Here is a 17,301-nt window from a genome sequence, read left to right as displayed (position 1 = left end):
AATGCCCATACTATCCATCCTAAATAGTATGTGAGATTACAAAAAGTATGTCCCAAAGCATAGTATGTTGAAAAGTGTATGCCAAAATTCCCCGGATGGTGTACTATTTACGGTTGATTTTCGAAGTGTTGACTCATGAACACTTTATCGGCTTGTGTTGCCCATAATCTCTTGCGTTTGGGGGAGGAGTTTAAGATCCATAAGGTGAACAAACATGACGGATGAACGTGATAACAATGTGAATGTGTCATCATCAGCGTTTAAATGTAAAAGTTTATACATTTATAAAGCAAATAATTTATTGTCACTTGTCACTGATGGCCTAATAGTAGGCCTAATTAAAATACGTCTTATATTTTGTAGGGTCAGATGAACACACTGAACATCTAATTACTTGGCAAACTACTAATGAAGCTGTTTTCACGGGCAAGAGAAATGCTGCTATAAAAGGATTCGAGTGAGTAATGACCTTAGATTGATATGTTGCATTTTATGTGGCTCTATGGTAGGGCTGCAGGATATATAATTAGAATCGACATTGCTTAATGCAATAGTCAAATCATGAAGGCTGTGATATAATTAAATAAATAAAACTTTCCACGTCCATGAGTTTGTTTGTTTGCGCAAGGCAAAGAAAGTATACATTAACTCAAATATAGCGTAAAGTACATACTCAAAAGTATGTACTTTTTCTTCACAAAAAAAGTAGATACTTTTAGGGTGTAGTACAAGTAAGCGAATTGGGACGCAGCACAGGTCTTAAGGTATTTCTCAAAATCAAGTTCGCAAAGTTTGGACTTGCGTCCTTGGTAGTTAGGACTTGGCAAGTTCAACTCAGGAGAACAGACTCCTGTGGACGGGAGAACACAAGTCTGGTGATTCTGCAAATGGAACAGCAGAGTACTTGATAACGTCACTCAGCTCGGTCTGGCTTCTCCGGTTATCTCTTTATCTCCAACAATAAAATGAAATTTGTTATAAAACACCACTCTGCCTCTTTTCGTTTTATTTTAAAAACAAACAAAAACACATTAATAGCCTCAGGCAACGGGTGATTGATTATCTGCAATGACTGCATTACACACACTTCACTGATGCTGCAATTTGTGCTAGGAGCAAGTCATTTGCTGTAGTATGTGCTGCCGACCAAGTATTGAGTGCACAAATGAACATACTTTAAAGAACTTGAAGTTTTCTATTTTGCAAATCCATTTTTTGATTGATCTTAGGAAATATTCTAATATTTTGAGATACTGGATTTTGGACTTTCATGAGCTGTAAGCTCTAATAATCAAAATAAATAAAAAAAAAACTTTTGAAATGTTTTACTTTACATGTAGGGAATCTAGAATATATGAAAGTTTCATTTTTAAAAATAATTTACAATAAAAAAATTAACTTTTTGATGATATTCTAATTATATGACCAGCACCTGTAATGTTATATTCTGTAATCCAATATTGGATTTTTGCATGTCTCTATATGTCACTATAACGGAGTCTGTCTTTATTTGAAGTTTATATACGAGATGTTTATGCTTACATGATTAACTCTGTTAAGCCCGTGTACAGTTGTGTTGTGTACAGCCTGGATGAAAGTTACCATTGTGTTAGGAACAAATAAACCTCCTTTGGATAGAGCTGATTGGATCCAGTGTTTTGACCAACACCCAATAAGGAAAGCTAGATGTCGCACATCACTTAATACAGTCCCTTTTTTAAAACAGTTTTGCAGATGAAATTGCGAGGCAGCACTAACAACAAGTTTCTGTGCATGTGTATGTCTGTACTGTATGTGTTTGTTTGTATAATAAAATAAATAAATTCAAACTCTTCCTGCTCAACATACTTGAGTTTATCCAGTGGGCAGTTTTGATGGATGACTGTATCGGTGAGCAACTTGACTCCTGAATCTCCTGGGTGATTGTAGCTCAGATCCAGCTCTCTCAGGTGTGAGGAGTTTGAACTCAGAGCTGAAGACACATAATGACAGCCTTCCTCTGTCACCATACAGCCAGACAATCTACAAACACAGCAACAGTTAACAACTATAATTTTCTGTAGATTCAGTCACTTCTGAATTCCTGCAGGCTGCCTTCCGTATTCAACTTATGGAGAGGAAAAAAAATGGAACTGGCATCACATCAGTTAAGCTTTTTCCGTAAGATGAATAGGGAAGGCATAGGATGTAATGCAAATTTTTTTGAACTGCAAGAGTTTTACACTTTCTTAAGTTGAATACAGAAGATGGTCTGGTGGAAGCTAGATATTTTACTTCATAATTTCTTAAATAAGAGTGATGGCTGAGCTTGTTTTTCATTCAGTTTAACCTTAGTTTTTATCATCTCCGGTTTTCAAGCAATCAGTCCATTTTGCTTTCAGTTGTTTTTGCTCAAATTCAGTTGCGTCAAACCTGCTGTAACCATAGCCAATGATTAACTGGGAGAATAGTCAAATTGCCCCATCTAGTGGATGACTAACGATTTGCTAGTAAAATCTCACATTTACAGCTGTTTACTCAGGTGTATGCTTCCGAATTGACAGGTGCTGCTCGTGCCCCCTTAACGGGTGCTGAAAACCACTGACGGCCCACAAGTTGAAAACCTCTGATTTCAGGCAAACTATAAAGTATTTGAACTCAAACCTCAGTATCTCCAGCTGACAGTTTGGACTCTTCAGTCCATCAGAAAGGAGCTTCACTCCTAAATCCTGCAGGTCATTGTTACTCAGGTCCAGCTCTCTCAGAGCACAGATTGAGGATTGTAAAACTGATGATAAACTCTCACAACACTGAGCAGTGAGATTACATTTGGAAAATCTGAACAATAAAAACAAAATGGAATTGCATACATAATCAATCATAGTAGTGTGATTTTTAATAATTAACTTAATGCAAACAATAAAGTATATGAATTCAAACCTCAGTATCTCCAGCTGACAGTTTGGACTCTTCAGTCCATCAGAAAGAAGCTTAACTTCTGAATCATGCAGGTCATTGTTACTCAGGTCAAGCTCTCTCAGAACACAGTTTGAGGATTGTAAAACTGATAACAAACTTTTACAAGACTGAGAAGTGAGATTACAGCTCTGTAGTCTGTGTAGAGAACATAAGTGTTTCTTTAATTTATGATACAATTAAGAATAATAAAATAGATAAAACTCAGACACTTTGGCATTTAATATCTTCACACACATTGATATATTTTATCATAGCCATAACATACTTATACAGTCAAGGCCAGCAAGTAATCTATGTAAAAATTATACCCAATTACAAAAGACCAACAGTATATGAAGAGTTTGGTTCCAAAACGCTATAAATCCATTTTGATTCATTTGAGTAAAAAAAAAAAATTTTTTCTTTACCAAGAAAGTGGCAATATGAAAATTACTATTTTCTGTATCTAAATTATCGCTGTGGTAATTGCGCGCAGTGTAATAATACAACTAAAACCTCATTCTTTTGTCATCCTAGAACTGGGAAGATATTTGGTATTCATTCTGTTATCACTTGTGTTTCTACACATGTTATTTATCTGATTCGGTGTCCTTGTGGCTTGGGCTATGTGGGAAAAACTTCACATCAACTAAAACAAAGAATTAGTGAACATAAAAGTTCTATTAGAAGAAAAGATGTTAACTATCCAGTCGCTGCCCATTTTTTGTCTTTTAATCGCAATGTTTCCTCCTTACGCTTCTGTGGGATTGAGAAAGTGAGTGTGCCACCTAGAGGTGGCGATATTGAATTGCTCTTACAGAGACATGAATTGTTCTGGATTTTTACCTTTCAGACTTTATCACCTATGGGTATGAATGATGAAGCATTATTTAATGTGATGTTATGAAATATGAGTGTTACATATATAATATCTTTAATAATTTCCTTATTTTTATTTATATATATATATATATATATATATATATATATATATATATACACTTTTTATTTACTATGTATGTAATTGTGGAGTTAACAATGTGATGTGGTGTTAATGATTATTCAATCACTAATCTTGATTGGATATTGATGATTCTTTGTGGTTTGTCATGTTTTAAATACAATGGAGTTTGAATACATTGTTGATGCCTGATGAAGATCATTCGATGGAAACGTTGCAATAAAGTACCTTTTTTATTGTTTTGCAAGTTGATAGTGTGCAGGATTTTCTTGTTTTTTTTCATATTTTGACTACACCAGTTTTTTTTCCTACGCACCTATCTATTACGTACAGGTGTGCGACGCTAATTGATCATTGATTATAATAACATTAAAAATTCAAATCTTTTTTAATTTTCAAAGATTTATTATAAAAACTGATTTCCATTTCCATTACACTTTTATTTCAAAATACAAGTAATCTAAAAGTTATTTTTTCATATTGAAAATACACAACAAAGTAAGTTGATCCACATATATGAGAGCTCTGAACTTGGTCAATACTAAACTCGTTTACAGGCATTGGACTAAAAATACATTGTCATCACTCCAAAAATGAATTCAACATGTCATCTTGTTAATGCTATAAATTATGTCTCCGTTTGTTATTACCAATTAAAGTGTATCTGGTGCCACCACGTTTAAAATAAACACTGATTGCAGATTACACTGGAATTGATTACAACTACCCAGGGGTGTTGCTATACTGGTGTGACGGTAAATCTTTGTCGGACAGTGCAGATTTTGGCAATCATGTTGTTGTTGTTTTCAGATGATTAATATCAAAACTAGAAATGCCAGATTCAAGACTTAATCATTCTTGGTCAAATGGCTTTTAAAAACTGTTCATGATTCAGTTTTGGGGATCGTGACAGAAGTTCTGAGTGCCTTATCTTCGTAATCTCTTCACTTAAATGATTAGATTTCAATGGCTTACGTTTCTTCCCCACCACAGAAACCACCACAGGTTCATCAATGCCGTCAAAATTATAAATTTTTCTCTTTTTTTTTTTTTTTTGATCACAAAGTACAAAGTAGGTAAGAAAAACTAGGATGCCAGGTGTATTCAGAGCACCACCATTACTGTTTACAATGCGTGGAATGGTGCACTGTGATTGGTTGAGCAGATGCATCGCATTCAGCAAAGAAGGGAGAGTAGTGTTTGTCATGTTTTGGAAAAAAGGAGAAAACATGACAGAATAACATGCTGGATGTTGCATTTTGAGTAAAATTAAGAAATAACTTTTCAATAACGACCAGACACAATACTAATTTTGGCAGGAACTTTTTTTTCTTTAAATGCAGTTTATCATATTTTGGAACCAATCTCTTTATTTATTTAAATGAATGTAAAGAAGACTCTTACAGTGCTCTTCTGGTGTTTTTGATGACTGGCAGCATTATTGTTAGTGCTTCATCAGATCTTCTGTATTTTTGCAGTTCAAACTTCTCTTGAGCCTCTTCTGACATCAGAAGCGCAAACACCAGGCTAGACCACTGAGCAGAGGAGAGATTCTGTGCTGAAAGATTTCCTGAGCTCAGATTCTTTTGGATTTCCTCCACAAAGTCATCTTTTAGTTCACTCAGACAGTGGAAGAGATTGATGGTCCTCTCTACTGATTTTTCTGTCTCTATTGTCTGTTTGATATAGTCAACAGTGTCTTTAACATTCTCTGTTTGTAGTTTCAGTTTTGGCAGCATTACCTCTAGGTCTCTCTGATTGGATTCCAGAGAGAGACCCAGAAAGAAGCGAAGGAAAAGGTCCAGGTGTCCATTCTCGCTATGTAAAGCCTTGTTGATCGCAGCCTTATGAAGCTGAAACAGTGGCTTTTTGGAGAGTTTCCATGTCAGATTTTCTCTCCAGGATTCAACAAATGGGTTTGCTTTCTTCTCTTTGCTAATCAAAAACACATAGAGAGCAGCAAGGAATTCCTGTACACTGAGATGTACGAAGCTGTAAACTTTTCTTGCTGAAACCTTTTCCTCCTGAAACATCCGGGTGCAAAGCCCTGAGTACAATGACCCTTCACTGACATCTAGTCCACATTCCTCAAGATCTTTTTTGTAGAAAATCAGTTGACCTTTCTTCAGCTGTTGAAATGCCAGTTTCCCAAGTTTTAGAATAATCTGATCAAAATTGGCTTTAGGTTCATGATTATCTTTGTATTTTTTTTCCATCTGTTGCTGCTGAGTAAGTAAGAAGTTTGTGTACATCCCTGTGAGAGTTGTGGGAGTTTTGTCATTGCTCTCTTGAGCCAGTAGAGGCTGAAGAACAGTGAGAGAGATCCAGCAGAAGACAGGGATGTGGCACATGATGTGCAGGCTCCTGGATTTCCTTATATGACTGATAATGTTATCAGAAACTTCAGGACTGCTGTTTGTTTTGAAGTATTGCACTTTCTGGTCATCGTTAAATCCTCGCACTTCTGTCACTTTATCAATGTAGTCTCGGGGTATCAGACTGGCTGCTGCTGGTCTGGATGTGATCCAGATGAGAGCAGAGGGAACCAGATGTGTCTTGATAAGGTTTGTTATTATTTTACTTATTGTTGTTTTTTCTTTCAAATCTGTGAATGTGTCATCCTCCTTAAAGCTTAGAGGGAAGCGACATTCATCAAGCCCATCAAAGATGAACATGACCTTACCATCATCTTCAGGAAGAGAGGACAGTTCTTCAGGACTAAAGAAGTATTTGTTAAGTAGTCCCATGAGACTGTACTCTTCTTTAATCAAATTAAGTCTACGGAATGGAAGTGGAAATATGAAGACTATATCCTGGTTTTCTTTTCCTTCAGCCCAGTCAAGGATGAATTTATTGACAGAGACAGTTTTTCCCACTCCTGCAATCCCTATTGTCAGCACATTTCCATTTTGTCGCCCCGAGTCACACTGGACTTTAAACATGTCATTACACTTGATTGGTGTCTCTTTGGCAGTTATTCGGTTGTGACTTGATTCAATCTGTATCACCTCATGCTCATTCACTATTCCTCCGGTCTCATTCTCCACCACATATAAATCAGTGTAAATATCGTCCAGGTATTCCCGATGACCGGTCTGTGAATTACCAACCAATATCCGGCTGTAGTCCCGTTTTAATTTGTTCCTCAGTCTGAGGCTGGAATCTTTGTAATCATGAAGAGCATCTTGATTGTTGTCTGCACTTGAGCCTTTAAGAAAAAGGAAAAAGGCAGTGATTAAGGGTGTACTCACACTAGGCACGGTTGCCTTGAACTGAGCCCGAGCACGATTGTCCCCACTCCTCCGCTGGCCTGCACTCAAACTACACTTAACGTTCCAGGCTGAAACACGCTTGTGTCATATACGATGCAACTTTTTGAATGGAAGAAAACAGGAAGAAATGCACAGATACTGCCTGATATATTTATAATTTATGCCACACAGCGATTTTCACTGGCACGTATCAGATGATTATTACAGCAGCTGGAGGAATTTGCAGCTTTACTCCCAAACTACAATTTCTGTTCATCAATAAGGTGAGAATCAGACCCATTATAAACCCAAATACACTCAAATTATTTGAACATGAAGAATTGATAAGTGTACTATCAGAGTAGTAATAAAGATGTTTGCCATGAGTAACAACACAATTACCGACAGTAGTGACACAAAAGCTTGAACGACTGCGTGTCTACGAGCCATTGCGATACATCCACTGTCAACATTAGCGCATGGTACCGTGGCCGTAAGCTGGTTAAGGCCACACACCCACCCTCCACCTTGCCCCGCCTCTCTCCTCCTCATTAGCATTTAAAGCTACAGACACAGAAATGGCATGTCCTAAGGAAATCTCATTGTGGGACTGGCTGGTAGTGGCTGAAATTCTGCACCAAGGCTGAACTTCGGGAAAGAGACTTCAGATACAGTACTAGGGACCACTTAGGCCTATATGAAAGCATCCAAAAAGCAGCATGTCATGGGACCTTTAACATCACTCTAAATAAGAGACGTCCTCTGTCCCAGACGATGACTAAAATACAATGTGTAGTGGAGGGCACAAGATAATTTAATAATTATAATATGACCGTATGGTGAACCTATAATATGAACCTAACACATATTTAAGCAACTTTCTCTTTGTGTTGTTGGCCAGATAAAATGACAAAAAAGAAAAACGGACATTAGATAATTTCAGTGCACCAAAATGCTAAGTACATGTCCCCGCCCCATGCAATGTTCTCACTTAGACAGTGTTCTGAGACAGTGAGAGTAGAGGAAGGGTCAGAACCAGGGAGAGAGCCAGAGACAGCAGCAAAGGGAGATGAAACTGCCAGCATCAGCACAGGGGACCGGAGCACAGTTTTTAGTTCAGATCTCAGTGACTGCTCAAAGCCATATAAACCACATCCCCAGTGTATTGAAAAACTAATATTTCCAAACAAGTCATTGGCATTTCAAGAAAAATGGTACCAACATTTTCCATGGCTACATTACAGTCCATCAGTGAAAGGTGTCGTGTTTTTACTGCAGCAAAGGTGTATCAAACCAGTCCTTATTAGGTCATCGACCTGATGCTGCTTTAATTAGTACAGGCTTTAGAAATTGAAAAAAAGACATTGAAAAACTTAGGGCAGAAGAGAATGATCCTATTTTATTGAAATGGTTAACACATCGCACTATTGCATACACTAGCCCTAAATCACAGAATGAAATCCTGAACATTATGGCAAAAACAATAATCCAAGGCATTGCAAGTGAGATTAGGTCTCCAGCCCTTGTTCAGTTTTCAGTAATAGTTGATGGTACCCAAGATATTTCAGGTGTTGAGCAGGAATGTGTCTGTCTGTGCTATGTGGACCATGACCTTGTCCCACACAAGGAGTTTTTTGGGTTATACCGTTAATCAGAGATAACAGGCCAGGGCATTGCAAAGATGGTAACTGATGTGCTGTTGAGGCTCAATCTACCCATGACTGCTTTACGTGGGCAGAGTTACGATGGTGCCTCAAACATGGCAGGAAAGTACCGCAGTGCACAGACAATAGTGAGGGAGTAGCAGCCATTAGCCCTCTATGTGCATTGTGGTGCACACGGTGTCAGTCTAATCACACAGGCTGGCTGCTCAGCTTCCCCATTGATCTGAGACTGCCTTTCTTGGGTCCACCAGTTAAAGATTCTTTTGAGCCGCACACGGTGTCAGTCTAATCACACAGGCTGGCTGCTCAGCTTCCCCATTGATCTGAGACTGCCTTTCTTGGGTCCACCAGTTAAAGATTCTTTTGAGCCAGTCAGGAAAATTTAAGAGCATGTTTGAAAACATAGTTACCTCTGAAAATGAACCCATGACCACACTGAAACCACTATGTCCAACCAGGTGGACTGTGTGCAATTCTGCTATAATAGCTGCACTAGGGCAGTATGAGCGAGTACTTGGCAGCTTAGAGGAGATGGCAAAAATTACATCTAGGACAGCTTCAACTGCCAGTGGGTTATTTGAGCACTTCAGCGAAGGTAAAACTGCGTTGGGCCTCACACTTGCTTCTGGTGTTGTTGGAGAGCCTGAGTGCCTAAACATTGCACTGCAGAAGAAGACCCAGACTGTCTCAGGTATGCAGGCTGCAGTAGATTGTCTCCAGTCCTCTCTTCAGGGAAAGAGAAATGACAAGAGGTATCTTGGGCTGTATGAGAAAGCTACAGCATTGGTTAACTGGACTGAATCAGTTGACTCTATTGAGACAGCAAATTCAAGGTCTTTGCTGGTAAAGCAGTGGATCATTACAGGGCAGAGTACTTTAAAGTATTGGATTGTGTGGAGGTTCAGTTTGGTGACCGTTTCAATCAGGACAGTCTAAAGACTCTGCAAAAGTGTCCTTCTGACCGGGGTGTTAAGTGATTCAATAGATGAGTACCCCGAGTTGCATAGAGGATCCCTCTCAATACAGTTGCCCCTCTTTCGCCGGAAATACCCCTGTAGCAGCAGTGGAGAGGCAGCAGAGGTCCTAAGGGGAATGCCAGTGGAGGTGTGGGGGTTGTTTGACCAAGTTAAAGGGTTAGTTCACCCAAAAATGAAAATTCTGTCATTAATTACTTACCCTCATGTCGTTCGACACCCGTAAGACCTTTGTTCATCTTCAGAACACAAATTAAGATATTTCTGTTGAAATCCGATGGCTCAGAAAGGCCTCCATAGCCAGCAATGTCATTTCCTCTCTCAAGACCCATAAAAGGTACTAAAGACGTCATTACAAAGTCCATCTCACTACAGTGGTTCTACAATCATTTTATGAAGCGACGAGAATAGTTTTTGTGCGCAAAAAAAAACTAAATAATGACTTATATAGTGATGGGACGATTTCAAAACACTGCTTCCTGAAGCTTCGAAGCGTTATGAATCAGTGTATCGATTCATGATTCAGATCGCCAAAGTCACGTGATTTCAGTAGTTTGGCAGTTTGACACGTGATCAGAATCATGAATCGATACACTGATTCATAACGCTTCGAAGCTTCAGGAAACAGTGTTTTGAAATCGGTCATCTCTATATAAGTTGTTATTTAGTTTTTTTGGACACAAAAACTATTCTCTTCGCTTCATAAAATGATTGTAGAACCACTGTAGTGAGATGGACTTTGTAACAACGTCTTTAGTACCTTTTCTGGGTCTTGAGAGAGGAAATGACATTGCTGGCTATGGATGCCTTTCTGAGCCATCAGATTTCAACAGAAATATCTTAATTTGTGTTCCAAAGATGAACGAAGGTCTTACAGGTGTCGAACGACATGAGGGTAAGTAATTAATGACAGAATTTTCATTTTTGGGTGAACTAACCCTTTAACATCCTCGTCAGAATTTTGGTGGTGGTGCCAGTGTCCTCATGTGAAGCTTAGAGGAGCTTCAGTGCATTGCAGAGACTGAAGACGTGGCTAAGGGCCACTACGGGCCAAGACAGACTTAACAATCTGTTAGTCTGCAATGGGCACAAAGACAGGCTGGACAGCCTTAATATAAACAACATATGCCAAGAGTTTGTACTAGGGCCTAGTGATACCAGAAAAAATACATTTGGTACTTTTGTTTAGTAAATGACAGTTTGCTTTAAATTACAGTTGTTGTTTTTTTTACTACATTTAAAGCAATGACTATAACATAATGAACTTCAAATTTAATTTGTTACAAAATCATTTTATTTCTTTTGTATAGGGACACTTTTTCACAATAATAGTCATTATGTTTGAAGTTAAGTTCAAATTTAATCGTATTTTGGTGACTTGGTTGTAAACAACTTCAAAAATATTGTAATAAATAAATGATTTTGAAGAAGAATATTTTGGTCAATTTAGTTTTTTCATTGAACCAAAGAGAAACATTGAGAATAAGCATAATGGCACAGCCTCTATGCTACACTAATAATAGTAGTAAGGCTTTCCTCTGTGTACATATATCATTATAAGTAATTTTTGCTGTATTATTTGTGTCCCCTTCAAAAACTGCTCTTGAGAAATTTTGTTTGTTGTCCTCCCCAACTGTTAGATGAAATTTACACCCCCGAGTACACCCTAAGTGATTGTTTTTCATAAATTCATAATAAAATCAATATGTAAATTCTAACCTGGTCTACAGTTCTTATTAAAAAAAAATCACTGTGATAAAAACTGTGCTTTTACTATATTCAATTAAATCACTCTCTTACTGCAATAGTGTTTACATGCACATCTTACATTTATTATGCTGAAATTGACAACATACAGTGTGTGGGATTACAAAGAATCTTAAGAATCTGTTTAACATTTTGCTGATCCTACGTCCTGACATAATATCACATGGAAAACAAGTACATTGTATTAAGTACATTGTATTTAGTATTTTAAGGTAAAGATGATGACATCAGATGAATAATTATGTTAAGCAAAGTTTCCAGTAAGTTCCTGTTCTCTTTATTCTAAGTCTTATAAATAAGATTTACTGACACTCTCACCTTTTGTCTTTAATGGCTCTTGGAGCCCCTGTCCCATTCTTTGAATAGTTATGATGGGGCAGGATCCTATATCTGAATATTTAATTTACATGCTTTGTTTAAGGTCGTCTACCAAGTGCTTTGTCTCCATCTCTAGGCACTGCCCCTAAAATGTATATAAACGACCATGTATCACTGCCTTAGTTGGACTTGATGACTGCAGCTACCAATAGCATGTGTTCTCAATAAAGAATCCTGCTAAAGATACAACCAAGTCTCCTGGTCTTTGCTTCTGCAGTTTCTAACAAGTTCCTATAGAAAATCATCATACCCATTTGAAATAGTTACTTTGTACAGCCTGAAATCAAAACCATTCCAAACTATTTTTTTTTCCCCAGCGTAATTTACAAATTTTACCAAGCAACAGTTCTGAAAACTAATATATTTAACTTGAATAACAGGGTTGGAAAAGTCATCAGTCCCCTGATTTAATACTTTGTAGAGCCAAATGTTGCTTAAATTACAGCCATTTATCCTTTTGGAAATGTCTGTACTAGCTTTTCACACCTAGATTGGGGAATATTTGCCCATTCTTTCTTTGCAGAATTGCACAAGTTCAGTCAGATTCCATGGAGAGCAGTATTGGATTGCTCTCTTCAAATCCATCTACAGATTTTCTATGGGATCGAGTCAGAGCTCTGACTTGGGCTCTCAATGACATTAACCTTCCCATCCTTAAGCCAATGTGGTGTTCTTTTGGCACTATGTTTAGGGTTCCACTCCACTTTTAGACAACCACTAGCAAACTTCCCTAAACACTTTTCCTCGGGGGAACCCCCGCTGCCATTTTGAAGTGCATTCCACTTCATGAAGTGGACAAGGGAGGTTGGAGAGAGATGTCAGTCATTCGCGAGTCACCTCATTATCCAATATTGCGGCCACGCCCGCGGAGTGTGCGCACTTATTCAAACACAAATACAAAAACAATACTTTTTGTACAGCTTTTTTACTTTGTCCGGATCATGTATCAAACTTCCAAAGTCAGGTGAACTGTTGAAATTTGTAAACACTTATGATGTAACGAAGCCTTGTTTATTGAAAATCACATGACTTTGCCGCTCCAAACCACTGATTCAAAACAAAAGATTTGTAAAGATTTGAAGCAGTGTTTTGAAATTGGCCATCACTAGATATTGTTGAAAAGTTGATATTTTTTCTCCTCTCTTTATACGTCTCTTTATACCACTGTATTCACATGAACAATTTTTAAGTGTTTTAGAACATGATGGACGAGTTGACAATGTATTGTTATGTATTCTCTGGTTTCCATGTATAGGCAGTGATTGTTATATTTACCACATTTCTCTTTAGAAGGAGCTACAACGGTGGCAAATGTCATCATATTGCCTTTAGCCTGATCTGTATGTGAGAGAGAGAGAGAGAGAGAGAGGATCACTCACTGGGAAACATTAATCACACAAACACATCAGCAGAGGAAAAATTAAATCAAACCATCACAATGGATGTTCTGACCATTTAAGTAGTCATTTATTTTTGGATTTATTTCATTGGCTAAGATATATCATGTGACTTAGGTTAGAGGTCACGGCAGCCATCTTAGATTTCACTTTACTATAGCAGTGATGCAGCAGCAGATGTCTCTCTGATAAAGGCTATATTCTTGTCATTTCATGCCAAAGAGGCCATCGTCTGTAAGTTTAATTGTTCATTGATTTTCATTTATGTTAAAAAAGAAGTATTTCATGCCATTTAAAATAATTTGTTGAACATTCATCAAAGAAGATTTTTGATATCTCTCTTTCATATATTAGCGCTAAATTCTGTTTCTCTCTTAAAAGTTAGATTTATTAATACTTGATACTTAATATATGCTTTATGTTTGCATTTTAGTTTCACAAAAAATGATGTTGGCAACTGAAGATTTCAAGTAAAACACTGAAAGAGAACTCTTTTGGTTTCGACTTTTTCTTCATCCCTCATCCTGTTTAAATATCTGTCGAGGTGCAACCTACTTGCAGCAGGGACAGAATAATGGTAAACTGTCAATCACGTTGCACTCATAGTAAATTAAGCGTCACCTTGCTTGTGTTTGTTCTCTAGCTGCTCAGCCAGATTATTCTGGTTTATCTTCCTCAGGATCTCAACTGTGTTCTTCACAGCTTCTTCTGGTCCAAAACATGCCACCATCTTATCCACTGTGTCTAAGATATCTGCTTTCTCCACATCAGACCTTGATATACACTTATGATCATTCTTTAAGTACCACTGAAACTCCTTCAGTTCAGCTTCTACCAGTTCCTTCAGTGATTTCTCAAGCAGTTCTTCAACAGACGCCATTGTCCTTTCAGAGTCACAGCTGCAGGACAAAAAGAAAAGGATCTGAAGTAGTTCTCACCCTTAACACGAGGACCTAAATGTTCAAGTGTTATTTGGATTATGAAATGAAGCTGTGATTGGATCAGGATTATCAGAGTCAACTCATCTATTAAAGAGGTCCCCATAATGTATCTGTGAAGTTTCAGCTCAAAATACCCCACAGATGCTGTAAATGCCCTGATGGAATTAATAATGAATCATAACTAACATTTATTTTTCTTGTAGGAATAACCTAAGCTTTAGAAACATAAATGTCCCCAACACTTTGGCCAGAGTCAGTGTGTGTCTGAATCATGTCCGAATATAACAACAGTGGAAATGAAACTAGACTCAAACCACTCAAGACAGTGGAGGCGTTTCAGTGAGTTAGAAAACAGTGCGCAATGATATAGAGAATAACTCTCACTAGAGATTTTATGCTTTGTAACTTTGACAACCATTTTCATTCAGCAAAACTAAAGAAATCGGAACATGTAAAAAAGCAGAATAGAACCCCTTAAACACTCAGCAATTCCTCACACAAGAGTCACACAAACACTGACTCACAAAAGCAAGGCTCAAAGTGAGGATGTCAGATGTGCAAGCCGAGGTTTGACACAGAATATTTTGCTGTGGACTGACTGAATTATGAATATATACACTCAAATGAATTGTTGAAATTCATTGTTGAAAAAAAAGGTTGTGAGATGAATGTGTGTATTTATGAAGAGAGATCAGAAAGCTGAGTTGTTTAAATCTGCTACAATTACTATAAAAGACGAAATAGTTGCTTTGAGTTTTGGTAGTGATCAAAAAAAGTTCAATAAAAATTATACATGATTTGTCAATGCTGTTTGAGTCAATGTGAATGGATACATGACATGATAAATCTATATATGTCACTATTTTATAAAGTAAAATACTAACCATGAATAATGATGTAGATTCTTCTATTCCTCCACTGAACTGGCGTCTTGAGCAGTTGTTGTTTTGAAACTGCTTTCAATTCTGTATTTTCATGAACGGTGGAGCAGGAAGCTTTCTTTAGAACTTAAACCTGTTAAACCAGAACCATTGCAGAAAAACAAAACCAGTTTATCAAGAAACAAAAGACATGGGAGTGAAACTGTGTGGAGAGACAAAATGACAGACTGAGGATAAACAATGATATACTAAAAACTAAAAAAATTTTTCTTTGTATAGATGACAATGTTGGCAAAGATTCCCATACACACTGATCCATGAAAACGACAAAAAAAAACACTGTATTATTCACGGCAGGCCCCTAGTTGGCGATGTCACTTTGTAAAGAAAGACTGCGCACATATGCATTCTTTTACCGAGCACTTGTGCCAAAATCACATTCCTGTAGTCTAAACACAATATATGCATGTGCATTCTGTCACTGTTTTCACAGATCCGTGTTTTTGTAGTTCACATGGAGATACAGGATCATTTTCAAAAACCTGTCTTCAAGTGTTAGTATTGTCCGGCCCCCAAAACACCATTGTCGTGTAAATGAACAGCCTAAACACATAAAGTTTTTTTTTTTTTGGTAAACGGCCCCTGAAACAGACAGCACTGTCATCAGAGGTTTCTCTCAGTTCATTCTGAGCTGTTGTGTCTCTGTAATCATTTAAGCTCATGAGATGCAGGTGCATCTGTTCATCATCATCCTCTGAAACAGAACCTCATTCTTGTGACACTGAATTCTGTAACTAATTATTAAATTATTTATTATTTATATTTATTAATAATTATAAAGAATTATTATTAGTCTTTCTTTTCCAATCGTACATTTCACAGCTCAGTGAGTGCATTTATGGACATTTTATTTAGTTTCTGCCTCAGAGTTCAGAGCACATGATAAGAAATACTGTTTGAGCCTCACTAATAAACAGTAAAATGACCATGTGACCGCAATATCAGTGCGGCTTTCTGTAATTCACTTATAAAGAAACACTTTATCACCTGTTTGATTGTGACATGAGAAGGTTTAAATAAAATCATCAAAATTATTTAAGCAGAGCATTAAAATCAAATAAGTGACCAATGACACATAACACAACACACATACATGAACATAACTAAAAGAAAAATGAAACACTCACATCAGATAATATTTGCAGATCTTTCTCTGAACTGTCGTGAACAGCATTTCTGAAATTCCTTCTACCAGGACGAGACGTGAGAATGAGAAGAATGACAGTCAGATGTCAACACGTAATCACTCTGATCTGGGTTGTTATTCAGAAAGGTTCATTCTCAGGAAACAGAGTTGAACTTTTACTAGAAGTAGTTTTGCAAGTTTGTGAATATGTGTTTTAGACATTAAATGTGTATTGGTGTATGTTACTCATCTCGTTCGTGAGCACTTAACCTCATCTTAAAAAACAAACAAACTTCTTATTCCTATCCTTTTACTTCCTCTAATCCCTCTCTATTGTAGTTTATGATACTCTGAGCACTGCCTATAACTTGTATTGTGAGCACTTCTTGTCTATTTGCCTCGTCATGACGACTCGTTTGTTGTATTCCTCACTTGTACGTCACTTTGGATAAAAGCGTCTGCCAAATGAATAAATGTAAATGTAAATGTTTCCATTGTTTGTGTTTCAATTTGAAATGAAATAAGCATAAACAAGAAAACTGTTCCATTGTTCATATTTTCAGAAAATAAATAATAATAAAAAAAAGTGAAATGGTTAGTTCACTCAAATTAAGATTTTTTTTTTTTTTTAGTTTTTTTTTTTTTTTTTTTAATGAAATCCAAGGGTGATTTTTATCCAATAGAAAGCAATCAAATTACCACATTATGTTTAGTTTTGTTCAAAAACAGTTGTGTATTTTATAGTCATTTTACCTGGTCAGAGTTCCTCTCATAGGGACAGTGTGTATGCATGAATTCTTTTGAAATGCCAAATATATGCAATGGCAACGGCAGTTCAATGAAGAGGGTAAAAGACCATGTCTTTCAATAACTCAAACCCTTTGGCAGATGATATCCCCAAAAAAGGAGTATAGTTTATTTGAACTTAAAGCGATAGTTCACCCAAAAATGAAAATTTGATGTT

General features: G+C 37.0%; 1 protein-coding gene across 1 annotated transcript in view; it reads right to left on the bottom strand.

Moving 5' to 3' along the window:
• LOC125244442 (NACHT, LRR and PYD domains-containing protein 3-like) overlaps positions 1–15,769 on the bottom strand; it is a 52,605-nt gene extending 36,836 nt beyond the window's left edge. Inside the window, exons 1-7 of the mRNA XM_048154525.1 lie at positions 15,155–15,769; positions 13,951–14,228; positions 13,208–13,270; positions 5,303–7,106; positions 2,920–3,093; positions 2,644–2,817; positions 1,849–2,022 (exon numbers count right to left, since the gene is read on the bottom strand). Coding sequence (XP_048010482.1) covers positions 1,849–2,022; positions 2,644–2,817; positions 2,920–3,093; positions 5,303–7,106; positions 13,208–13,270; positions 13,951–14,209 — 2,648 coding nt within the window. The 5' untranslated portion in view covers positions 14,210–14,228; positions 15,155–15,769. The remainder of the gene's footprint in view (positions 1–1,848; positions 2,023–2,643; positions 2,818–2,919; positions 3,094–5,302; positions 7,107–13,207; positions 13,271–13,950; positions 14,229–15,154) is intronic.
• Between the last annotated feature and the right edge of the window lie 1,532 nt (positions 15,770–17,301).

Source organism: Megalobrama amblycephala, linkage group LG14, assembly GCF_018812025.1.
Source record: "Megalobrama amblycephala isolate DHTTF-2021 linkage group LG14, ASM1881202v1, whole genome shotgun sequence".
In the NCBI taxonomy this organism is placed as follows: domain Eukaryota; kingdom Metazoa; phylum Chordata; class Actinopteri; order Cypriniformes; family Xenocyprididae; genus Megalobrama; species Megalobrama amblycephala.
The sequence above is the reverse complement of the archived record's forward strand: the minus strand, read 5'-3'. Positions and strand labels throughout refer to the sequence as shown.